This window comes from Onthophagus taurus, chromosome 3, assembly GCF_036711975.1.
Source record: "Onthophagus taurus isolate NC chromosome 3, IU_Otau_3.0, whole genome shotgun sequence".
NCBI lineage: Eukaryota > Metazoa > Arthropoda > Insecta > Coleoptera > Scarabaeidae > Onthophagus > Onthophagus taurus.
The window spans coordinates 5,350,349-5,377,163 of NC_091968.1; the positions used below are offsets into that span (position 1 = coordinate 5,350,349).

A 26,815-nucleotide genomic window follows, 5' to 3' on the forward strand; every position below is an offset into this window, starting at 1 on the left:
TCAACACAGTCCCAGATGCATTACCAAGAGTTGACATCAATACCTTAACTTCTGACTATCCCTCAGAGACAATAATAGGAAACGCATAAAATTGAAATGAAGAATTAAAATTTCTACTTTAAAAACAAAATCTAAATTTAAACAACTCTAACTTAGATCTTTGGTACGCGAATTCTTCAAACGCCATCTAGGTTTCAAAACCACCTTAAATAATATTAAAAAGCGTTTCTTTTGGCCACACTTAACGTAACAAATTAAGTTTTGGTGTAAAACGTGTATACCGTGCCAAAAAGCAAAAATTCATAAATACACAAAATCGCCGCCACAAAAATTCAAACACGTAGATTTGAACACATTCATATAGATTTAATCGTACCATTCACACCTAATTTAGGTTGTAGGACACTGACAGAAAAGGTTCATAATTATGTTGTCCAAACTGTGCGCTGTCAAAAAATGTCTGGAATTATACTGACTAACCTCAAAACTGCCAGAAAAAGTTCATAGTTATATTGGCTAAACTGTACAGGTGTCCCAATTTCGTTATCCGCATAGACTATCTCCGAAACTGAAAGAGATGGAAACAAAGTAGCTTACATGTCATGATCTCGTTTTTCGAGAAAATGCTAATGCCGAAAACTCCGACCAGCTATCGTCTTTTGTTTTCGCCCTATCGGCAAAAACTGAAAATTTTGCGAAAACGATAATCACGAATATCTCACTTATTATCAAAGATGGAGTATTGTAAATAAAACATTATGTGGGCTACTTTTTACGAAGAATTCAGTCGCGTAGGTAGAATTTTTTTCCCATCTTTTATTTTCGAGATTTTAGACTTAACTTTATTTTTTTAAATGGAAACCATAGTTGGCTATGACCTAAAATAATTTGTTATTTTCTTCTGATAACAAATATATATAGTTTGTGGGGTATATTTCTTACAGTTATTGAATAATTCACAAAAATTCATTTTGTTCTATCTAAAACTAATGTATGTATTTAAAAGTTAATGTTGCTATGGTGATAACCATACATACTATGATGGAACATAATGTATCAAATAATTGCCAAAGTTTATATTTAAAAATTCGATAACAACTCTGGAATTATGTGCTGGTACGCAGCATGTTAAGTGTCAAAGTATAACAAAACTGAATAAAACCTTTACAATGAATTTCGAAAATTATGAAAAATGTAACATGATGGAATGCTATATGTTATCAGATAAGAATGCGACGTTAGCCGCGGAATTATATTTCACAAGGTATCCGGAACGAAGACAACCGCACCGTTCATATGGATCCAATTATAACATTATTATCAGATCCAATTATAACATCATTTCATAGCCAGAAATCGTGGACTAATGCAGAAAGAAAAGATTTTTTATCGTCAATTGCAACTCACATTGAAATTGTAGAACAGTGTGAAGAGGAAGAAAAATAAATATGGGTATAAAAAAAAATTTTAAACAGTACGTTAAAACACTAAATTTGCTAATGGGTTAAAACATATTTTATGGTTATCATTACATTATTAAACATTTGTCACAAATTAACACAGAAACAAAGAATAGCGTAGTTTACTCTATTATTGCAAATAAAATAGTAAGAGTATTTTTTAACTGCTACTTTTTCGAAGAAAAATGTGGGTTCCTATTTTAAAACGTCAACTTAGGCATGGTATCTCAATTTTGGGACACCTGTACATTTCAATTTTATCTGAAAAAAAGGGCGTTAAAAAATATAATATAGATGTCCAAGCTTTTTTCTGGAAGAATATCCCCCGAATTTTTATTGAATTGTGAGCTATTTTTGCCAAAAATTTAAGTTATTCTAAGTCCTAAGTGTTTTGGTTTATTTTGTTTTATTATCATTGTTGATGTTTCATTGATCCGTTAGCTTTTAAATACGCCTCAAAAGTAGTTTTGGTTCTAGGTAATAACATTTTTGGGCTATCTTATTTGTTTCCTAAGGTAACTTGATCCGATTAAGATATACGAATTTTTAACATTTTCTTCTATAATTCGAGAATGGATGGAGATATCGAGATGCGGTTTTCACTAATATTTAGCAAATTTTATAGTGATTAAGGGTCTGTGAAGAAAATAAGGATTTTTTTCCCAAACCTCTAGGCCTTACCGTTGTCGAGATACAGCCCACAGCCGCTCCGTACGCTTAACGGGACACCTGTATACAAAGAAACATAAAAATTAAATTTCCTGACTTGATCATCCCATTGGAATGGCATTACTACTAGCTAATCCTAAACCCTATGGACTATTTTATGTGGAGAGTCCTGGAAAAATAGGCTATTCTAGCTTTAATTAAAATTCATGCCAAAGAAACTCTTCTCGCAAGCCTGTATTTGTAAGATAGCTAGCGTAAATTTGTTTGGCGACATGCCTCAAATTCTTCAACTTTTTGTCCCAGTCTTATTTCCTCATAACCATATATGTATGTAAATCGAAGGAAAGACAAAAAGATCAGGTAAAGATTGATTAATAAGATTAATTTTAAATATTTTCAAAGAAATAATAGATATTTTAAAGCATCGCTAATTTACCGACAAAATATTAACCTAACTTTATAAGTTTATGTATCCAACAATAGATGGCGCTAGAAACACTTTTCAGACAAAATCAACAAGAATTTTATACTTTTTTCATTAAATTGATACCTTTAATTCCTTTGAACCTAATAAATATTACGTTTTAAACATATTTTATGTTTTAGTAATAAAAATAAAACCAACCTTACTTTTTATCCTTACTTTGCAAAAAACGTTTTCAATTAGCATATTTATGCTGATATTAACATTAAATAATCTATGCATATAGGCATATCCAATTATTGATTATAACTCGTGGATACCACTTTTAACATTTCAAATGTATTCAAATCAGCACCAATATTATCCAACTCCTGCGTACTTGAACTTATTAAGGCGACCAGAACACGGTACATTCCACGTAGAAATCATCGTTTTGGTCGGGTACCTTGTGATTCATAGTAGGGGGATCCGTTCGAACCAAAAATTAGCAATTTAAACAAGGTTCGCGATAAGAAAAACAAACTTTTCTCATTCACTTTAAGTGGTTTTAAAAGCGATTCTCGACCCATAAAAAGCTTTTCACCTTGAGTGTACTTCATTGTTTTTATTTTCCTTTGGCACAAAACTAAATGAAATATAAAACTTTATTATTAAATAATATATATCAAACGTTGATTTTAATGTTTGTTTTATCTTGATTTGTACCTTTAACTTAATTAAATAAATATCCCCACTCTTATTTAATTTTTTTTCTAGAGATAATTTAAAGTTCCAAAACGTTTCGTTTCGATCCCTGTTTTCACTTGGACATATTAAGTTCAATGGGCGTGTTTCTTATTTACTCTTTGGAGTAAATAAGTTCTTTTATGTATAATTTCTTTAGTACTCGGTGTGAATTTTAAATCTATTAAACTTGCTGGGATAAAAGTGGATGTAGAGGTGTGACATGTGCGGGATGTAAAGAAAACGGTACCCATTCACAGTTTACAAAAGAAACGGTCGCGGAACGCGTTATTTTTTTCTCTTCGTTCTCATCTTTAAGACTTCATTCAAGGTGTTATAATAACACAATGTAGTGCACTTTAAATTAGATACACACATCTACAATTTGATACAATGGCAGCTAGTCCGTCTGATATTGAGGAGTTCCTTCAGGGGCCCCTCGTCACTTGGTTGGGGACGTGTATTAAAAAACCAGAACAACTTCAAGTGTATGAAACGTTTTTCGATGGGGGCCCTATTAGTGAAGTTTTGTTACAAATTGATCCTGAACCAACTCTTCCTGTACCTACAGCTAGTAATCTACAAGGATTAAGTGTTATGGTGGCTAGAATAAAAATTTTTCATTGTATTATTAAAAACATTAAGAATATTTACGAGGTAAGTCAAGTTTTATTAAATTAGTTATAAAGTTTAAGATTTAATTATGTTCTTTTAGGAGGAACTTGGGCAGTTTATAGTAGCCTTACCGGATTGTGTTGCAATTGGGAAGACTCCGGCTTCTTTACAAGCTTTGGAACATTTACGATTGCTTTTACTGTTATTACTTGGCTGTGCCGTACAGGGACCAACTAAAGAAGTTTTTATAACCAAAATTAAAGAGTTATCACTTGAGGCGCAACATGATATTGTTGAATGTATTAAACAGGTTAGGTTTCTTAAATAAGTGAGGTTATGTTTACTTCTAATTGGGTATTTTTTGATTTTAGGTCACTGATGATCAAAATGTGGTTTTAACTCATGATTTTACTGAGCAAACTACAGATAAACTTTATAATCATTTGCGCAGTTTAGCTTTAGAGAGAGATACTTTATTCCATAACTGGATTGTAGACTTAGATCAAGAACCAGCTGTTAATGGGGCCCCCCCAAACGTTGAAGGGATCCAATCTAATCATTTAGCAGTTGAATTAGCCGATTGGAAGGCGAGATTGCGGAAATTACGACAAGAACTGTAACTTAACCTCAAAAAAATGGAACTTTTTGTAAAATTTTTAATTTTTTTGTATTTTAGTGATGAAAAAACCGAATTATTAACAGAATGTCGTGAAGAATTAGAACACACCAATCAAGTTGTTACAAAATTAAAAACAGAAGTAAATTAAAACAATTTTTTAACAAAAATGTTATTTTTGATAATTTTTTTTAAATTTTAGAATGGGGATTTAATTTTAGAAGCTCGCAAAGCGAAATTGTATCGAGACGAAGTAGACGCAATGCGTGAAAAAGCTGAAAGAGCAGATAAGCTTGAATTTGAAGTGCAAAGATATCGCGAAAAGCTGGCAGACGCTGAATTTTATAAGGTTAGAGTGGATGAATTGAGAGAGGACAATCGGGTGTTATTGGAAACACGAGAAATGCTTGAAGGTCAATTGATAAGAGCCAGACAACGTACAGATCGTATTTTAGAACTAGAAGCCGAGTTATTAGCTGCTAAACAAAGCATAAACGACGTTGCGGTCGAAAGAGACGCAGCAAAAGAGCGCATACAAGAATTAATGGACGAAAATTTACAATTACAACAAGTAACTAAAGACGCCTTACACGAAACAAGCCTAAAAGTCGAATTAGAAGAAAACGACGACTTAAACTGCACAGATAACAGCTTATCAGAACAATTAACGAATAACGCACAAACAAGAGCCTTAAAATTAGAATTAGAAAATCGCAAGTTACTCTCAACCATCGAATCATTAAAAGAACAAACCTTCCATGAGAATTCAAAAAAAATTTTAGATCTAGAAAAAGAAAAGAAAAAATTAACCCTAAAAGTCGAACAATTACAAGAAAATTGCGAACGCTTCACCCAACAACAAATTGAACTGGAGAATTTATTTAAAAATGCTTTACAAGAAAGTCGAAAATTACAGGATTCTTTGGATACGGCTAAGATTCTTTCAGATAGGCAACAACAAGAGTTGCAAAATGAAAGGACTAAAATCGCCGAATTTGAAAGAAACGTTGAAAATTTAACGAAAGAAAAACAACGGGTGCAGAGTTTGTGTGATACGGTGAAAAGAAGAGCTGATGATGCTGAAAAATCGTTTAATACGGCTACCGAAAAAATTGATTTGTTACAAATTGAAGCTGATAAAGTAAAAAATTTAGATAAAAATTGCGAAGATTTAAGGAATAAGGTAAATTCTTTAGAGAAAGAAAATGGGAATATGCACGAAAATGTTTTAAGATTAAAAGAAATAATTGAGGTAAATATTTTAATTAATATAAAAAATCTCGATATAACGCGGTTTAATGAAAAATATACAACAATCTAATGATGAATAACAATTAAAATTAGATTAGATTAACACCACTGTAGAATTTAAAAAAATCGATTTTTTTTATTGGATCTTAAAGATTATTGAAACTTTGTAGAATAAGAAGAAAATAATTCTATATTTGTAAAAAATATTGTTGCGCGAAATTTCTGCTATCTGCCAAGAACACTTCATTACTATATTACAGCATTTGAATCAAAATGCGGTTTCAAATGTTAACATTTTAATATCTCCTAAACCAGCGATTTCCAAATCGATTTAATTATGGACCCCTAAAATCGTTTGTGTTCGCCATGAACCTTTATACTAAATAAAAAAATTAAACCCCTGGACAAATTAATAAAGCGTCCGTTTTATACAGAGTAATTCAAATTCGACATTGGGATTTCAGAAAGCATAAGAAATACAGAAATGGTTAAATGGGGGCAAAGTTGCGTATCTTAGAGTTCATCATTTTTCAACTAAGTTTTTGGATCTATCCGTTTTAGTTTTTAAAATATGGCCGAAAAACAAAAAAATGACTTTTTCGTTTTTTGCCTATAACTTTCGTTTTTTCGTGAATGTGAAAAAACATTCTTGAGGCAACTTTATGAAAAATGTCATGAAATTTTCTCCGACGTTTCGTTTTCGTGAAACTATGATCAGGTTTATTTTTTCTTATCAACGCCATATTTGATTTTCACACCAAAAATAATGTATAAAACATTAAATTATTCAAAAAAAAAACGAATATCTTATTAGGAGGTTGTAACTTGTGCGCTAAGTGCTTCTAGAGAAACCAACAAACAATACTTATAAAGAATACTTCGACTGCCTTAAGAATGTTTTTTCAGATTCACGAAAAAACGAAAAATAAAGAAGTTATAGGCAAAAAACAAAAAAGTCTTTTTTTTGTTTTTCGGACATATTTTAAAAACTAAAACGGTTAGATCCAAAAAATTAATTGAAAAATGATGAGCTCTAAAATACGCAACTTTGCCCCCATTTAACTTCTTTTTGTATCTCTTATGGTTTTTGGGATCCCAATGATAAGGGTCGAATTTGAATTACCCTGTATAGTGATGGAACGGATAGTGATTTTGCGAAAAGCTGGATACCGGATTCAGTATCCCCTTCGGCCGCATAACCAATTATCCGGCCATTATCGTTATAATTTCTGATGCATAATTTCAAAACTTCAAATATTGTTTTCTCAAAAACTAAAAGTTATTTTTCAAAACGGGTTGGTTCATTGGAAAGAGGACGCTTTTATTAACACTTTGCGGAATTTTCATACTCATATTCCAAGAAATGGATTTTATACAAATTTTTAAACTTAATCGTCGAAAACTGCAAAATTCGAAAAAATTGTCGATTATTTGAAAAATTTATTTCTCAAGAACTAAAAGTGATTTTTTAAAACGGCTTGTTGCGTTAAAAAGAGGATACTTTAATTAACAATTGGTGATATTTCCACAAGGATCCTTCAAGAAATTAATTTTATAAAGAATTTTGCAAGTTATCGACGAAAATTGTAACATCGAAAATTTTATCAAAACTTCAAATATAGTTTTCTCAAAAACTAAAAGTTATTTTTCAAAACAGCTTCGTTCATTGGAAAGAGGACACTCTTATTAACACTTTGGGGAATTTTCATACTCATATTCCAAGAAATGGATTTTATACGAATTTTTAAACTTAAGCGGCGAAAATTGCAAAATTCGAAAAAATTGTCGATCATTTCAAAAATTTATTTCTCGAAAACTAAAAGTGATTTTTCAAAACGGCTTGTTGCGTTAAAAAGAGGATGCTTTAATTAATAATTGGTGATATTTCCACAAGGATTCTTCAAGAAATTAATTTTATAGCGAATTTTGCAAGTTATCGATGAAAATTGCAACATCGAAATTTTGTCAAAACTTCAAATATTGTTTCCTCAAAAACTAAAAGTTATTTTTCAAAACGGGTTGGTTCATTGGAAAGAAGACACTTTTGTTAACACTTTGGACAATTTTTATGCTCATATTCCAAGAAATGGATTTTATACGAATTTCAATTTCAAAGTTTTATTACTGAACAGTTTTCGCACTAGTAATAACCGAAAATTTAATAAAAAATAACTAATATTTGTGGTAGTAATTTTGACTAGAAAAAAGATAATTTTTCTACCAGAAATGTCAGCTACTTTTTGTTTTAACACGTAATTGTTACCCAAAACCCAATTAGAAGAAAATCAAACAAAACTGGATCTAAAAAAACGTATTCTTTTATTTCTAGTTAAAACTGATTTTCCTACATGGAATTTGAGTAACGCTATCTGTTGTTTCATTACCCTGTATAATAACTAACTTACTTTCTTCTTTAAACGATTTTTGCGAACCTTCAGTAAGAATACGAACACTTATAGATTTAAAAGAAGAAGTAGAAAGAAAAGTTAACTTATAACGACGAAGTAGTTTCTAAGAAACAAAATAGGAAACTTAAAAATTCCTCAAATGAGTAATATTACCAACCTCGACACGTATTACCAACACCGACGAAAATCCGCAGCACAACACGTGTTCCGAGACATGGTGTGATTGAAAAAAGGCAGGATTTTTTCAAGCTATTAAACCAATTTATGAGGAGCTAACTCGTGACGATTTGCTTACTCGTTGTTTGGGTTTAACCCAAAACAGCAACGACAGCTTCAATTCTACTGTTTGGCAATTAGCTCCAAAGTCATATTCAAGGTGATTAGTGGTGGAACGGATATCCGGCAACTATCCGGTATCCGGCCTATTCGGCCATTTTTTGAAATCTGGCCGAATACCGGATAGTTAGCAAATATCCGGCTATGACTTTTTGCATTGAATACAACTTTGTTTGTATCAGGTTTGTCATTAGCAACCTCATTGTAACAATCCCAATACGATATATAAAATATCTTGTTGCAGTTTCGTCTAGGTTACTCCTCTTCGCTTGTAATTCATCATTACATTCATTACTAACAGAACTGTCGCTGTTATCACTTTCGATTATTAATTAAAGTATCCTCTTTTTAATGCAAAAACCCGTTGTGAAAAAACACTTTTATTTTTTGAGAAATAAATTTTTGAAATAATCGACAATTTTTTCGAATTTTGCAATTTCCGCCGATTAAGTTTTAAAAATTCGTATAAAATCCAGTCCTTGGAATATGAGTATGAAAATTTCCCAAAGTGTTAATAAAAGTGTCTTCTTTCCAATGAACCAACCCGTTTTGAAAAATAACTTTTATTTTTTGAGAAAACAGTATTTGAAGTTTTAATAAAATTTTCGATGTTGCAATTTTCATCGATAATTTTCAAAATTCGCTATAAAATTTATTTCTTGAAGGATCCTTGTGGAAATATCACCAATTCTTAATTAAAGTATCCTCTTTTTAATGCAACTACCCGTTTAGAAAAATCGCTTTTAGTTTTTGAGAAATAAATTTTTGAAATAAACGACAATTTTTTCGAATTTTGCAATTTCCGCCGATTAAGATTTAAAAATTCGTATAAAATCCATTTCTTGGAATATGAATATGAAAATTTCCCAATGTGTTAATAAGAGTGTCCTCTTTCCAATGAACCATCACGTTTTGAAAAATAACTTTTAGTTTTTGAGAAAACAATATTTGAAGTTTTGATAAAATTTTCGATGTTGCAATTTTCATCGATAATTTTCAAAATTCGCTATAAAATTAATTTCTTGAAGGATCCTTGTGGAAATATCACCAATTATTAATTAAAGTATCCTCTTTATAATGCAACTAGCCGTTTAGAAAAATCGCTTTTAGTTTTTGAGAAATAAATTTTTGAAAAGATCGACAATTTTTCAATTTTTGCAATTTTCGCCGATTAAGTTTTAAAAATTCGTACAAAATCCATTTCTTGGAACATGAGTATGAAAATTTCCAAAAGTGTTAATAACGGTGTCCTCTTTGCAATGATCCAACACGTTTTGAAAAATAACTTTCAGTTTTTGAGAAAACAATAAATGAAATAGATGAAAACAATTTTCATCGATAATTTTCAAAATTCGCTATAAAATTCATTTCTTGAAGGATCCTTGTGGAAATATCGCCAATTATTAATTAAAGTATCTTCTTTTTAGAGTTATTCGTGAGTTAAATCAGCACCAAAAAAGTTCATTTTGTATCTTGGATCCAAATAAGTTGACATATCTTATCAGCTTTTTTATTAATTTCATTTTTATTCAAATATCGCAATAATGTGGCAATGTAGGGTATCACTTCAGAAATGCACCAAAAGTTATAGTCACAATGGCCGGATAGATATGCCGGATGTCCGGCCGAAGGAGATGCCGAATATCCGATATCTGGCTTTCCGCAAAATCACTATCCGTTCCATCACTAGTTTTGATCATAACGACTGATATTGCAGCTATTTTTGCCGCGAGGGAGGCACGCTCCAGTATTAAAGCAGCAAGAAAAGAAAATGACGATGAATTTGAGAACAGAGTAGGGCAGCTTTATGGTCCTAGTATAGCAAATTAATGGTAAAAAATTATATGCAGTTAATTTTTAATTTTTCCATAACCAAAAATTTAAATACGTTTTTCTCGAAACACTATTTTATGAAATGGCACGCAGCATAACTTGAACAATTTTCATTCAATCGATTTAAACTTTTCACCACATATTTGAAATTACATTCTACAGGGAAGTACGTAGGGAATTTGCGATAAGTTGATTTCAGAATTTTTATTAAGTTATTGTTCACTTTTGTTGTAAAAAAATTAACTTTTTTACAACTATAATTTTTTATAATACAATTTTTTTTGTGCTTTTCAATGCATTCTTAAGTATTATTCTCCTAAAACTTTATCCTCTATTATAATAACAAAATCGCAAAGAAACGCTATATTTTAGATTTCTACAGTGGTGTTACCCCTTAAATACTTTCATTATATCCGAAATCCGTTCTAACGAGATCCGTTATACCGAAGTTTTACTATACATAAATTAATATTTTATTTATTTTTGTATTTAAAAAGAAAAAGGATGTAAATTTAGATCAATACTCCGAATCGTGTGAAAAATTCGAAAAAGAAATTCAAAAATTAATCAAAGAAAAAGATGCAGTAAACTGCCAAATCGAAAAGCTTCAAGAATACGAAAAAAAATCCCAAGAATTATTATCGCAAGCCACAGTTTATACGGAAACCATATCGACCCTTCAAAGAGATTTAATTTCGGAGAAAATCAACAACGAAAAATTAAAAATCGGCGTTGAAAAGCTGGGTTTAAATTTAGACGTTTTAGAGAACGATATGAATGTAATTGTTGAAAAAATCCTCCAAAACCCCGATTTCGTAAACATCTTAAAACGTAATTTTAAGTATTCTGATCACAATGAAATTGTTTGCAAAAAATGTACTTCTCCGATGACTTCTTTAGATGACACTAAAGAAACTGATTTATTATCACAAACTGAGCAGGTCGTTTCGTCAATTAGTGCCGAATGGAATAAACAATGCGAAAAATTGTGTTCAGAATTAACCGGGGTACAACAACTCAATAAACAATTACAAACGGAAAACGCAAAAATGTTGGTTAATATAACAACTTTAACGTCACAAGTTAATACTTTAACCGCACAACAAACTGCTTTACAATTAGCTAATAGCCAATTGGTGGCCGAAAAAGATGAAGTAATTTAATTAATTCTATTTGATCAAAATTTTTTTATTAATTATTTAATTTTTCATAGTTGGCTGAACAACAAAAAACGCAAAATAAAGAACACGATACCTTGTTATTGGATCAAGTAACAATTCGAACATTACACGAACAACTCACCGGCGAATACGAGCAGTTAAAAAAAGAATTAGAATCGGTGAGAAAATTAAATCGCGATTTAAGATCAGAAATAAGAGTGTTAAAAGATTCCAACGTGTCTTTCGAAAAGAAATTGGGTAATTTAGAGCAAGAAAAAGATGCGTTGAAGAATGAATCGAAAACGTTGGGAAATTTAAGAGCTGAACATTCAAAATTAAAGGTTTTTAATTTTAATTAATTATATTTTTTAATTTAATTATTTTTTTTTAGGATGATTTTAGAAATTTATTCACAGCTAATGAACGCTTAAAATCGGAATATCGCGGTTTACAAGATGAATATAGAAATTTAAAAGCAGAAATGGGAAGATTAAGACTTGGAAATACCGAAATGCAAGGTGAATTGAGTACTAGATCTGATATGGCTGCAGGGTTACAATTAGAAAATGCTAAATTACAACAAAAATGTGATGTACGTTATTTTTTTATTAAGATTGATTAAAATTAATTAATTAAAATGATTTTTTTTTAGATGTTATTTGAAATGAATCACACTTTAGACGCTGATAGAAGGGCTTTAATGGATCACGTCTCGCAACTTTTATCGCAATATCATTCATTGTTAACACATTCTTTGGAAGATAAACAACAATATCATATGGAAGAGAAATTATTTACGGATAAATTAAATAATTTATGTAGACAGAAAGAGAAATTGGAAGAAAAAATCATGGAACATTATCGAAAACTTGATAACGCATCAGCTAAAAAGTGACTTTAATTTTTAAATTAATCATTTTTATTTTTTAAACGATTTTTAGGAAAGGATTTGGGGCAACTTTAGTTCGGAGAGTTCGTAAAGCAAGTTCTGATATAATCAATAAAACGACCAGAGTAATTTTTTCTTTTTTATTTTTGGGAAATTTTATTTAATTTTTTTTTATTTATTAGAATCGGCGTTCTTGGCACGAAGATGGTCGTTTAAACCAATCCCAATTCACAGTTGGTGCTGGATCCGGAGAATCTGCTGGAAACGACTCAGACAATAGCATCGAAGATTCTGCCCAACGTGGTGAAACTTTAAAACGGTCCACAGGAAGTTTGCACGGTCATAAACCAAGAGATGAAATCGCCCTTCGAAGAGGATCTCATCGAGATGTTACTTCCCATAGAAATAGTGTAGCTGGTAAGTTAAAGAAAGAAAATAAATTAATGTTAATACGCGAATTACTAGTCATTCTAGGCATAAAAATACAGTGAATTTCACTTAACATGCAATATACAAAAATATATTTCCATAGAAACCTACTTACTTTGCCCCACATAAAATACAACATGTCAATACAATTTGATTTTAACAGTAAAACTTCGATATAACGGATCAATACAGGGAACAAGTAAAACTAGACTAACACTAGGACTAGAATTAAGATTAGACATAGAACTAGTAACATTTTGTTTAGCCACACCTCTCTTAAGACTGCTGGTAGGTGATAGGTAGCGCTAGTTGTTCTAAAATATCAGTATGTTGCATATTTTTATTGCACTAAAATTAGAACTAACGCTAGACCTAAAACTAGAATTATTTGGGTTTTAGCCGCGCATCTCTCAAAACGGCTAAACCCGAATTATGAGTAAGTGACAGTGTAAGTGTAAAACTAGAACTAACACTATACCTAGAACTAGAATCATTTGGGTTTAGTTGCACACCTCTCAAGACGGCTAAACCCGTATAGTGTTAGATCTACATAGTAATAGTGCTATTGTAAAACTAGAACTAACACTAGACCTAGAACTAGAAATATTCGGGTTACTTTCTAGTTCTAGGTCTAGTGTTAGTTCTAATTTTAGTTTAATAAAAATATGCAACATAGTGATATATAGTGATATAACTAGCGCTACCTATCACTGTAATAAATGAATAATTCTCTCCTAAGTAAACAAGGCTTGTGTGCGCATTTGTGTTTTGGCTTTGACGGAGTTAACATTTTAGTAGTTCCGTAGTTTTCAGACTATATTTTAGGTGCGTTTTATGGTCCGAAGGTACCATTAAAATATATTTTTCAATAAATCATCTCTAAATTTGAGGTGCGTCTTATAGTTCGAAAAATACACTATATTTTTCTGAAAAAAGATATTATTCAAAATGATTTCAGTTTTCCTAAAGATAGAAAAAAAATTTATATTTAACTATAAATTGTCACAAAACAATTTAAAGATTTTTTTAGTGCAGTTAGGCGACGTTGTGGGTATTGTAACAATCCTTCTGCACTACAATGGTACAAACGGGATTTGTACCATTGGTAATATCTAGTCTTCTGACAACATAATTTGGTCTTCTGACAGTAAAATTAAGTCTTCTGCTAACAGTATTTGGTTTTTAGTAGTTGTGTGTAGTTTTCTGTAAGAAGGATGTGCGTCATTTGCAATATCTAGTCTTTCACTAGCAATACTTAGTCTTCTGCCAGCAATATTTAGTCTTTTGCAGCAATATCTAGTCTTCAACTAACAGTATTTCGTCTTCTGGTAGTAGTGTGAAGTCTTCTGTAAAAAGAATCTGCTTCATTTGCAACATCTAATGTTTCATTAGTAATACTTAGTCTTCTGCCAGCAATATCTAGTTTCTTTCAGCAATTGAGGCGTTTAAGTTTATATTTTCTAATAATTTTCCAAAAGACTGCCAAGCCACTATTAAGCTACCACGTGCACGATAATAAACTTATAGTTTGCATTTATAAGTGCCATTAAAGCAATCGAATTCACTTTTTTGTGAATTCAGTATTCCAAATAATTAACAACGTGATAACGAATGTTGATATTTGTTGATACCCAGCTCTAATCTACGCCAAATTCATGGTTTCACCCAACAGCTTCTTTTTATTTTTTCTGTTTGTTGTTTTTTTAATTTTGTACAATACTATTGCACTTGCAATTTTGTTTACATCCATGTGTACACACACCATACACTGAAAGAAAATAAATTTTACTTTTCATAACACGGACACATTTCACTAGTGGAGAGAAAGCTCTCTGAAGCTCTTTTATAGAATCTCTCGGAGAGCTAAAACAGTCTCAAGTGGATACACAGTTGAGAGTAGATATCGAGAGTTACTCTCAGAAGTTTTTCTCAAGTGGACACCTCGTTTAAAGCTAGGTGTCCACTTGCGAGAAATGCTCTCGAGAGAAGCTATCGAGAGTTTTTTTTTTCTGGTGGACACGCATCTGAGAGTAACTATCAGAGTCCCCACCAACTTTCGGAGAGTGAATAGGTTGAGAGTTGTACTCAAGTGGACACCCACAATTTATCTATCGTGAGACTAACTGTCAAAAAACGAACACAGTTCGAATTTTACTGCGAGTAGCTGCGAGTTTTCTCAATATAACACGTTTAAAGATGACGCCTAAAAGAAAATGGTTCCAAGAAGAAATATTTGAATTAATTGAACTGTATGAAGAAAATTCAGTTTTTGGAATACCAAATCTAAAGAACATAGAAATCGGGAAGCGAGGGATGCAATTATTGCAAGTATTGGACAGAAATTTAAACGGGAGTTATACCATTGGTAATATCTAGTCTTCTGACAACATAATTTAGTCTTCTGACAGTAAAATTAAGTCTTCTGCTAACAGTATTTGGTTTTTAGTAGTTGTGTGTAATTTTCTGTAAGAAGGATGTGCGGCATTTGCAATATCTAGTCTTTTACTAGCAATACTTAGTCTTCTGCCAGCAATATTTAGTCTTTTGCAGCAATATCTATTCTTCTACCAACAGTATTTCGTCTTCTGGTAGCGGTGTGAAGTTAAAGACGCACGGCTAAACCCGAAAGTTTCTAGTTCTAGTTTTAATTGTTATGTAGCTAGACCAAGAACTAGAATCATTCGGCTGTTAGTTCTAGTGACAGTGCAAGTGTAAAACTAGAACTAACACTATATCTAAAACTAGAATCATTTGGGTTTAGCCGTATGTCTCTAAAGACGGCAAACCCGAATGATTCTAGTTCTAGGTATAGTTTTAATTGTTATGCAGCGCTAGACCAAGAACTAGACTCCTTCGGGTTTAGCCGTCTTAAGAGACGTACGGCCAAACCCAAATGTTTCTAGTTCTAGATCTAAAGCTAGGTGTCCAGTTGCGAAAAAGCTATCTGGAGTATTTTTTCTGATGGACACGCATTTGACAATGAGAGTAACTATCAGAGAGTCTTCACCAACTTTCGGAGAGTGAACAGGTTGAGACTTGTACTCAAGTGGATACGCACAATTTAACTATCGTGAGAGTAACTGTCAAAAAACGAACACGGTTGGAATTTTGCTGCGAGTAGCTGCGAGTTTTCTTAATATAACACGTTTAAAAATGACGCCTAAAAGAAAATGGTCCCAAGAAGAAATATTTGAATTAATTGAACTGTATGAAGAAAATTCAGTTTTTGGAATACCAAATCTAATCAATTTTAACAAGTATTGGGCAGACATTTAAACGGGATTTGTGCCATTGGTAATATGATGTGCTTGATTTGCAATATCTAGTCTTTCACTAGCAATGCTTAGTCTTCTGCTTCGCTTGAAACCATAAATTTATTTTTTTCAATACGGTGCAAATCGGTGAATAACTTTGCTTCTCTTACCGTTTCCGAGTTAACAATACTGAATCGATTATATTGGACGCTTATATATTAAAAAAAGTATAAATTCACCACAAAAGCCACCACACACTTTAACACCATCAAGTAGGAACTCACCAAGACCACTGTCATGGCGGCAATGAGGCGAAAAGCTTCAAAAAGGTTCCAATCCAATATGGCGGAAAGCTTCTAGAATGTTCTAGAAGCTTCTAGAAGAACGGAAACGAAGTAATTTTTGAGCGTTAAATAGAAAGGTATATAAAAATGGGCAATTTTTTTTTGTTTTAAAGCATATACAATTTCTTTCTAAATTAACAATTAATATATGTACTTTTCTATGAGGTCCGTTTTAAAAAATTACTTAGACATTTAGTCTTTTGCAGCAATATCTAGTCTTCTACCAACAGTATTTCCTCTTCTGGTGGTAGTGTGAAGTCTTCTCTAAGAACAATTTGCTTCATTTGCAACATCTAGTCTTTCATTAGTAATACCTAGTCTTCTGCCAGCAATACCTAGTCTCATTCAGCAATTGAGGCGTTTAAGTTTATATTTTCTAATAATTTTCCAAAATACTGCCAAGCCACTGTTAAGCTATCACGTGCACGATAATAAACTTATAGTTTGCATTTATAAGTGCCATTAAAGCAAGCGAGTTCACTTTTTTGTGAATCCATATGCCAAATAACTAACAATTTGATAACGAATGTTGATATTTGTTAATACCCAGCTCTAATCTACGCCAAATCCACGGTTTCACCCAACAGCTTTTTTTTTATTTTTTCTTTGTTTTTTTTTTTAATTTTGTTTAAGTAGATATCGAGAGTTACTCTCAGAAGTTTTTCTCTAGAGTCAACGGAGAGTGAACAGGTTGAGACTTGTACTCAAGTGGACACTCACAATTTATCTATCGTGAGAGTAATTGTCAAAAAGCGAACACGGTTCGAATTTTACTGCGAGTAGCTGCGAGTTTTCTCAATATAACACGTTTAAAGATGGCACCTAAAAGAAAATGGTCCTAAGAAGAAATATTTGAATTAATTGAAGTGTATGAAGAAAATTCAATTCTTTGGAATACCAAATCTAAAGAACATAGAAATCGGGAAGCGAGGGATGCAATGTTAACAAGTATTGGACAGAAATTTAAACGGGATTTGTACCATTGGTAATATCTAGTCTTCTGACAACATAATTTGGTCTTCTGACAGTAAAATTAAGTCCTCGACTAACAGTATTTAGTTTTTTAGTAGTAGTGTGTAGTCTTCTGCGAGAAGGCTGTGCTTCATTTGCAATATCTAGTCTTTCACTAGCAATGCTTAGTCTTCTGCTAGCAACATCTAGTGTTTTGTAGCAATATCTAGTCTTTTACCAACAGTATTTCGTCTTCTGGCAGTAGAGTGAAGTCTTCTGTAAGAAGAATCTGCTTGATTTGCAACATCTAGTCTTTCATTAGTTATACTTAGTATTCTGCCAGCAATATCTAGTCTCTTTCAGCAATTGAGGCGTTTAAATTTCTATTTTCTAATAATTTTCCAAAATACTGCCGAGCCACTATTAAGCTATCACATGCATTTTTTGATACCCAGCTCTAATCTACGCCAAATCCATGTTTAAATGTTTGAAAGAAAAGAAATTTTACTTTCCATAGCACGAACACATTTCACTAGTGGAGACGATCCTGAGAGAACTGTGTGAGAGAAAACGCTCGAAAGTTTTATAGAAGCTCCCGGAGAGCTAAGACAGTCTCAAGTGGACATACAGTTGAGAGTAGATATCGAGAGTTACTCTCAGAAGTTTCACTCATGTGGGCGCTTAGGTTAATGTTAGTTCTAGTGACAGTGTAAGTGTAAAACTAGAACTAACACTATACCTAGAACTAGAATCATTCGGGTTTAGCCGCACGTCTGTAAAGACGGCTAATTCTAGTTCTAGTTATAGTGTTAGTTCTACATAATAATAGTGCTAGTGTAAAACTAGAACTAACACTAGACCTAGAAACATTCGGGTTTAGCCGTGCGTCTCTTAAGACGGAAACTCAGAGTTATCATAAGGACACCTACTTTTCCGAGCAAAACTTTTCCTTTGCAAAACTACCCAATGCCTGTACATACTATTAAGCTAGGTTGCATTTTATGTGGAACACTGCAACTGCATAGTAGTTTCGTAACTATAGTATTCACATATTGCGAGTTATATGAAATTCCCGCTATAAATTTCATGTTTTAATTGTTTGACAACAAACGTTATCAAACTGTTATTCAGAGTTATGTATGTATGTAATGTCAAAAAATAAATTATTTATATAAAAAGGTTAATTTTGCTTGTAAAAGTCTAAATGAAGCATAAAACTTTAGTGATGTTGTGTAAATGAACCGTTAAGAAAGTTTTAGATAAAAGCAAAATATTAAACTTATTTTAGATGAGACTTGCATTACGGAACTGAAAGAGTGTTCGGAATCCTTTTGTGCGAATTTCTCGAGTGCGGTAACGGATACGGTTGATCGAGTTTTCGATGCGGCTCCTCCTGATCCTGTACGACTGATAATAGTGTAACTTTTAGCGTCTATTTTTATAAAGTTTTATCTATTGAAATATTGAATGTCATTTGTCATTAATAAATTTTGAAATATAAATAGTTTGCGAGATCTTTGCAAATAAAATGCTATCAAAGTAGCTTTTTATTTTCTCTCAGCTAGTGAAGGTAGCACATACAAATAATTCTTTAATTTCAGCAATTAATATTTTCAGTTCAACTTTGCTGTAAGTTTAGACATTGTGTGTATCTCAATTGACTTACTCAATACATGTATTAACATCTATTAAGTACCAAGAGGAGTTGACGCAGTAAATTAACTTAAGTTTATTGAAAATACTTTTAGACACTACTGCCACGTGCTGCTATGACACACGGTGATTCTCGGCAGTCTTTCGGCCGCTCGTTTTTCATAAAATTTTTAAGTGAAAAAAAAAGCCGGTACAATTTTCCACGTTATTCTTGGCTTTTATTTATGACTTTTACATGCAATCTCATCTTGTGAAATCTGCCACAGTGGAATATAGTGTGTTCTGGAGAATCCGGTACTCTACATCTAAACCAGCATCGATCTGTCTGTAACTGCGTTATTCAAGTAAGTCCCAAAGCTACCATGTTCCGTGATGATCTGCGTGACGAAATAAGCTGTAGGTGGGGCATTACTCTGCCACACCCTCACATGCTTCACAAAACCACTCGCCCATCCACTGTAATCTCAGCAGCGTCAATTTTTTGTGGTTAGAAGTTGTTTCCGATAATGTCTTCTGTCCACTGTCTTCCTATGGGCTTTCCGAGGTTTTTTTTTTGATTACATACATTTTCCACAATAGATATCTTAGTTACACTCTGCCCATTTATGACAATCCTTTCAGTATCTGTAAGATTAATTTTCCTTTTTCTCCTCTGACATTCTCTTGCGTTGTTGATGTCTTAGCGAATTTGAAAGTCATGATAGTTGTTTTAATATTTTTTCTCCTACTATCTCTGAATATTCTTGTGTTGTCTCTAATAACATTGGCTTAGGAGTGATGCTGACAGGAAGGTGAAGTTGAAACATTTCAGGATGGTATAGGCTTTCTGTAGGCGGAATATGCAACATGGTGTCGTGATGATTCTGGTTCGAGATGAAGTTGCTGCTGAAGAAAGAGCGGATATAGGTCGTTTGCCATTGAGCGGGATTTCGAAATAGCTGCCATTGAGTCGAGGGATAAACTTTTTATTTCATGTTACTGATCGCCGTCAGGTGATTGACGTTTTTCTTATGCAGCTTCAAAAAGTTATGGACCACTTAGATGACGAATTGGTGTCATTGAGGACATCAACAAACACTTTGTAGAGGTGCTTGAGAGGATCGTGAATGGTATCCCTTCAACTAACTCTCGCTACCTCAAAAACTTAAATGTGACAAATGTAAATTCTTTTTTCTTCAGACCAATAACAACAACAGAAATAATAATAACAGTTGGTCAAATTAAGAACAGCGACACAGCTGACACATATGGCTTAACAAACAATGTAATAAAGACAGTAATAGAACAGTGTGCGGTCAATCTTAATATTATGTTCAATAAATGTGTGGATGGAATTTTTCCTTCAGAGTTCAAGACAGCGAGAGTCCTGCCATTACATAAGAAGGGTGATAAAAAGGACTATAACAATTGTAGACCTATATCAATTTTGCCCGTTATCTCCAAGATATTTGAAAGATTAATAGCAAGAAGGTTGGTGGAATACTTTAAAACCAATAAATATTTTGCGACCAGTCAGCACGGGTACCAATCAGGCGGATCGGTAATGACGGCTGTTTCTGAAGTAATTGCCTTTATAACGAAAGCACACGATGAGCTAAATGTGGTTCAGATAGACCTGCTGGACATTCTCCTGAGTAAACTTCAGTTTTATGGTATTAGAGGTCTACAACTAAATTTAATAACATCTTATTTGATGGACAGGCAACAGTATGTGGAGTATAATGGTAATAGATCGTCTAGTGTAAAAATCAAAAATTGTGTTCCTCAGGGGTCTGTTCTTGGACCTCTGCTGTTTATTATATATATTAATGATCTGCCTAGCAACATTATTGAAGACACATATTTATATGCTGATGATACATCCATCGTATTAAAGGACACTACATAGGATAACTTGATGGCTAAATCATTTAGAAGCTATATTGTCCACTCAAGAATGGTTCAGTAATGATCTGCTCAAACTAAACAGTAAAAAAGCAGAACATATAGTGTTGGAGATCACTCGACGTGGGAGAGAATCTGCAACTGTAAAATTTCTGGGTATGCATCTAGACAGCGGAATGACGTAGGAAGTGCATTTGAAACATCTGAGGACGATATTTTAGATCTTGCAGTTGCAGATACTTGCAAAACGGGTAACTTCCAAAATACCCCGTTCTTTGTAGAAAAAATTCATCAATTATACGAAATGATTATTGTAAGACATGGTTTGATGATGTTGTCGGATGCTTTGGGTTTAGTGGAAAAAAGAGTAATTTTCATTTTTTTATAAAGGGTCACTACAAAAGATTTCGATCGGTGGCGTTGTGTGGTGTTTTTTTCTGGGGTAGGGCATCTGATTTCCTGAGGATCTTCCGACTACAAAAGAGGGCGTTACGGGTGCTGTGTGGGCTGCGAACAGACGAACGTTGTAAGAACTAGTTTAAATATGAGAATATAGTTACCTTACCAGGCATATACAGGGTGATTCAAAAAACCGCTGACAGACTTCTAGGGCAGGTAATACATCAAAAATTAAGATGAAAAGTCTTAATTTTTGTAAGTCTTGTATATACTTAGGGCATTGCTGCATGTTCATGATAACATAGACAGTTTTCCCTCCAATGGTGATACTTATAGCTATCTGACAAAATCATGACACCAATACCAGGTACCATACCACAGAATTGCATCAACGCAAAAGTATGTGGATTACTGGGGTAAAAAACTCTACAACGAACTACCACCGCAGCTGACTGCGCTGTCTAGGCAACGGTTTAAGAGGAAAATAAAAGAATATTTGATGGAGAACGTTTTCTATTCGTGCGAGGAATATCTCACGACAGTTCAGTCTCACAATTTTAATGTGTAGTGTGTAATTGCCATGAGATGTATATTTGTATTATTGATATTTCATTTTATTTTTTATGTATTCAATGACGTTTTGTAGTAATGGTTTATTACGACAATAAAATATATTTGTGGCGTTGCACATATTGATTTTAATTACTTTTTCAAAAATCAAGAAATCGGTTATTCTTTTTTACGTTACTATGTATTAATTCATTTATTATTATTATTCAATAGACTTCAGCCCACTTCAGCCAAAGGAAGTCAATTTTTATTTTTACGAATACAAAATCAATTTATAAAAATACTGATTATTTATTTATAATATGTGAGAAAACCCCCACATATTTTCCAAAATAAAAAGGTAGGGTTGGAGATGAAAATAAAGATGGTATTGATATGGCTTATAGAGTTCACCTAGAGGGGTTCACCTGACCAGTATTAGGTCGAGGGTACGTTTTAAGAATTTTAAGACGCGCTGTTAGATATGCGACAGAAAAATTACACGCCCAACCAAAATTCTTTGCAAGTTTAGTAAATACAGTTGTTGAGTTATTAGGGGAAACATTTCCAGAAGTGAAGAAGGACCCACAAGGGATTATTGATGTAATTAATGAAGAGGAGGAGCAGTTTTTGAAAACTTTATCGAGGGGGCGAAATTTATTGAATCGCACAATAACAAAATATGTGGGGATTTCCTCACATATTATAAATAAATAATCAGTATTTTTATAAATTGATTTGTATGTATGTAGTTTCACGTGGGGGTGAGTTACTCATAGCACTTAGGCCCCAGCGGACCCTTTGTACGTCCCCACAATTTACTGTTCATTCAAGGGTCAGAAAACCAGCCCAATCTTTTCATGAACGTTCCTTATATCCGAAATTTGGAGCCATGGTACTCCGAAAATAGATTCCCTTAAGTACGCGAGGTTTGGACAGTCACAAACAATATGACTTACCGTCTCGTCTTCCATTTCACACCCTCTACAGAGGGGTGTATTCGCCAGCTTCGTGTAAAACATGTGCTTACGTAACCTGCAGTGTCCGGTCAGGAAGTGGGGGAGAAGCCTCAAGTCACTTTTCGATTTTCCCAGAAACTGAGTAGATGTCTTACGGTCAGGGTAGAGCAGAGTTTTCTTAGCAAAGACACCTACTGCTGTCCTATCCCATCTGTTGCAAAAAGCTCGGTGGGAGATGGAGTTTATCAGTTTTGATGCTGTATTAACGGCTAGTGGTACAAACGGTTCAGGGGAGATCGGTGACTTGTTAGCCGCCCGTTCCGCCAACCTGTCCGCATGATCATGTCCTTTAATTCCGATGTGTCCTTTTCGCCATTTTATCGTGACGTTGTTGTATACGTTTGCCTCTTCGAGTGATTGCCGACAGGACTTCACCAACGATGATGCAGTGTGATGTCTGCCAACCGCCAGCATAGCCTGTCTGCTATCAGTACAGATTACAACGTTTCTGCCAACTTTTTTGGAGTCGATAATCGCATCGGCTGCTATGTTTATAGCAATTAATTCGGCTTGAGCAGTCGTGCTCCGGAACCTCCAGCCTTCTTTGATCCATCAGTGTAGACGGTCAGCGTTTTGCCCGAGCTTGAGTTGCTCTGGGGTATCGTTTCAATGCCAAAGTGTGGCTTGCCTAAGAAAGTATGTAGTCTGTGCGAGCTTTAAGGAGGGATTGTTTACTAACAGCCTCACTCCAGAGCTTGCTCCGGACTATTCATATTTTAACAACTTGCTTTTCATTTACTGATCGCAATCGAAGCAATGCCATCACGGCCACCTCCCTGATAAAAATATCTAGGGATAGCACTTTAGCATAGCCTCCATTGCAATCGTAGGTGTAGATCTCATAGCGCCTGTGATTAGCAGGCAGGCCAGTCGTTGCAATTGATGCAGCGATGTAGCTTTATATGCATGTTTTAGTGCTGAGCACCAAACTATGGCTCCGTGAGCTACCATAGGTCTTATCACAGAAGTGTAGATCCACATTGTAACTTTCGGATTTAATCCCCAAGTATTCCCAATGGGTTAGTGCAATCGTTGCTTTTTTGGTTTTGCAACTAATGTGTGATGTCCAAGTTAGTCCTTTGTCCAAGATAATGGATTATTGCAGAAATTGGGTGGCGTTGTGTCCCAGTTTCTTCTGTTTAGTGAAGAGAACAGTCTCTGTCTTTTTAGGATTGACAGAGAGGGTATGTTCTTCACACCATCATTCAACGAGTTTAAGCGCCTGCTGCATTCGGTAACAAAGAAAATTGTCAGGTTTACCTCTTAACAAGATAGCCACGGCGTCGGCGTAACCAACTGTGAAGAGATATTTATTATTTAACTCACGAATGAGATCATCAACTATTAAGCACCAGAGAAGCGGTGAGAGTACCCCACCTTGTGGGCAACCTTTAACCACAGCTCTCTGTACTGTGTACCTTAGCCTGAACAACTCTGCTTGCTAGCATTGTTTTTATCCACCAATGGCACTCTTCGAGATTCCAGTGCCAGGTTAATGCTACTAAAGGTGGTTTTGTCAAACGCTCCCTCTATGTCAAGAAAAGTTCCCAGAATGGACTCTTTCGAATCAAGTGCTTGTTCGATGCGCCCCACTGCCATGTGTAGGGCGCAATCCACAGATTTACCTTTGATATATGCATATTGGTGCAAGTGCAAAGGAAACGCTTTAAGTACATTCTCTCTAATGTAATGTGAATTTATTAAATTGATTTTGTATTCGTAAAAATAAAAATTGACTTCCTTTGGCTGAAGTCTATTGAATAATAATAATAATAAATGAATTAATACATAGTAACGTAAAAAAGAATAACCAATTTCTTGATTTTTGAAAAAATATTTAAAATCAATATGGTTAATAACGATAATATATATTAACCATGGTTTTATCTCCACAATTCCAAATTTGATTCCAAAAGATTGATTTTTAACTCTTTTGTATCACATTGTAGCGTTACCGTCACAGAACCCACCTGATGTTAAATTAAAATATTTGTAAAATCATTTACCATGGCGTTGTCATGAAAATTTATTATTGTTTACATTTTAATAAAACTTGAGTTAATTTCCATCACTTTCATAACGAAACACGTTTTGTATATTTATCCTTAAAAACAGGTTATAAATATATATTTTATTTAATTCACAACCAAAACAACCTCACACATCATAGTTTTTTTTCTTCTACAAATATATTTCTATGAATCTCGACTCCAATTTTTTGCTGAACTGGAGAAAGTCATCCAATTTTTGCAAAATCGCCTTTTATTTTTCCATTTCCTCTGTTACGCTCCTACTTCCTATTCTATTTCTAAATTGCATCGGTTAATCATTACATATTCAGTTATAATTTACATAATAGAGTACTTTTTCTATATTAATTTCATCTCTATTCGTGTTATATATTATCTATTAAACGTGTTAGCTCTCATTTCCTTGTCTCTGATATTTTTGATTGATGCTAACTTGAAGGAATTATTCATAAATATAACGAAACGTTTCATATAAATTTTATTTATGATCTATGTGAGCTGCAAATGAAAAGTAATTTGATCACTTAATTTAGTAAAATTCCTCCGTGCGCACACACAAAGCATTCAGCGTTTGAGTCATTAAATAGTCTGGGTGTGACGAACCGTGTGGTCCTTATCTCAGTTGTATATTACACCTGCTCGTAAACAAGGAGTGTAAAATCGGTTCATACTGGTATTGTGTACTATATTACAAAGCTAATTATATAGCAAAGTTATTAATTTATAGTTGATTCTAATTTTAATTTTTATGTTATAACCCAATTTTCAGAAAAGAGATTTTTACATTTGAAGTACCGCGATTGTTCCATATTGTGAATAAAAACCCCAAACGTAAGATTAATTATTTTTTATTTCGATTTAATGGGACCACCTTAATTAGTAGAATTTTGAAATCATCACAGCTTTATATAAAAAAATGCGCTTTGAAAACTTCATAAAAAAAGAGGCTTTATTTAGAATCACAATAATTCTTTTTAATAATAATTTTTTTTGTTTAAAGGTGATCAATTATATCCATCTAAAGAACCGTCACCAACAGTTGGTAGCGCTTTAAGTTTGGGTTCGGTGGGTACTCGAAGAACCGTGTACTTATCCGAAGACGAACCCCCGGCAGCTTCAACCCCGCAACCACCTCAACAACCACCCGCCACTCAAAATCCTTCAAGCAGCGGACCTTTATTAGTTTTCAACAAAATTTCTACAGTGTATAATGAAACTCAAAGACAAGCCCCAAGTGTTCCTTCAAATGAAAGTGCTCCATCTACGGTTTCAAAAGAACGCGGGGAAGTTAATGTGGGCGATAAACGAAAAACGGAAACGGCGAAAGAAAGTGCGATTTGGTACGAATACGGGTGCGTGTAAAAAAAAAACCGATTTTTTTTTTATGATTTTTTATTCTTGCCTTTTATAAGTTTTAAATTTTATTTTCCTTTTTGTTTAATAAGTATTAAGCACAAAAATTAGGAATTAGAGAAGGATATTAAAATGTTTCAAAGAATCTAGAGGAGATTAAAAAGTTTTAGAGGAAAATAAAGATGTTTACAGGAAATTAAAATGTTTAAAGGAGATTAAATTTTTTCTTACTTAAAACTTTGTAACAAAGATTTCATTTTTAATGGACGCATTAAATCATATTTAGAGGTTAAGAATTAAAGATTTAGAATTAAATAGTGATTCATGCAAATTAAAGCGTACAATTTTAATGATTTTTTAAATTATAATCTTTCAAAACGTGATTAATACAAAAAAAAATCAAAAATATAATTGAGTGTGATTTTATTATTAAAAATTTTCTTTTTTTGAGGCGACTAAAAAAATTTTATATTAATTTATTTATAAACTTTGTAGATATACCTACATAATATTTATTTTATATCTTTTACTTTTTGTAGAATTTATTAATAAAATTAATAACAAAT

General features: G+C 33.1%; 1 protein-coding gene and 1 long non-coding RNA gene across 2 annotated transcripts; one reads left to right on the forward strand and one right to left on the reverse strand.

The window, feature by feature from the left end:
* Window positions 1-1,660: 1,660 nt before the first annotated feature.
* LOC139429622 (uncharacterized) lies at window positions 1,661-3,376 on the reverse strand. Its single transcript, XR_011640189.1, has 3 exons — window positions 3,259-3,376; window positions 2,760-3,178; window positions 1,661-2,696 (listed from the first exon to the last, which is right to left on the reverse strand). It is a non-coding gene; the product is annotated as an uncharacterized lncRNA (long non-coding RNA).
* Window positions 3,377-3,669: 293 nt separating this feature from the next.
* LOC111417780 (girdin-like) lies at window positions 3,670-26,815 on the forward strand. Its single transcript, XM_023050157.2, has 12 exons — window positions 3,670-3,933; window positions 3,992-4,201; window positions 4,263-4,507; window positions 4,568-4,649; window positions 4,710-5,759; window positions 10,833-11,489; window positions 11,549-11,836; window positions 11,887-12,087; window positions 12,148-12,386; window positions 12,437-12,509; window positions 12,567-12,801; window positions 25,897-26,815. The coding sequence occupies exons 1-12, from the start codon at window positions 3,670-3,672 to the stop codon at window positions 26,256-26,258; spliced, it is 3,906 nt and encodes a 1,301-aa protein (XP_022905925.2). The 3' UTR covers window positions 26,259-26,815.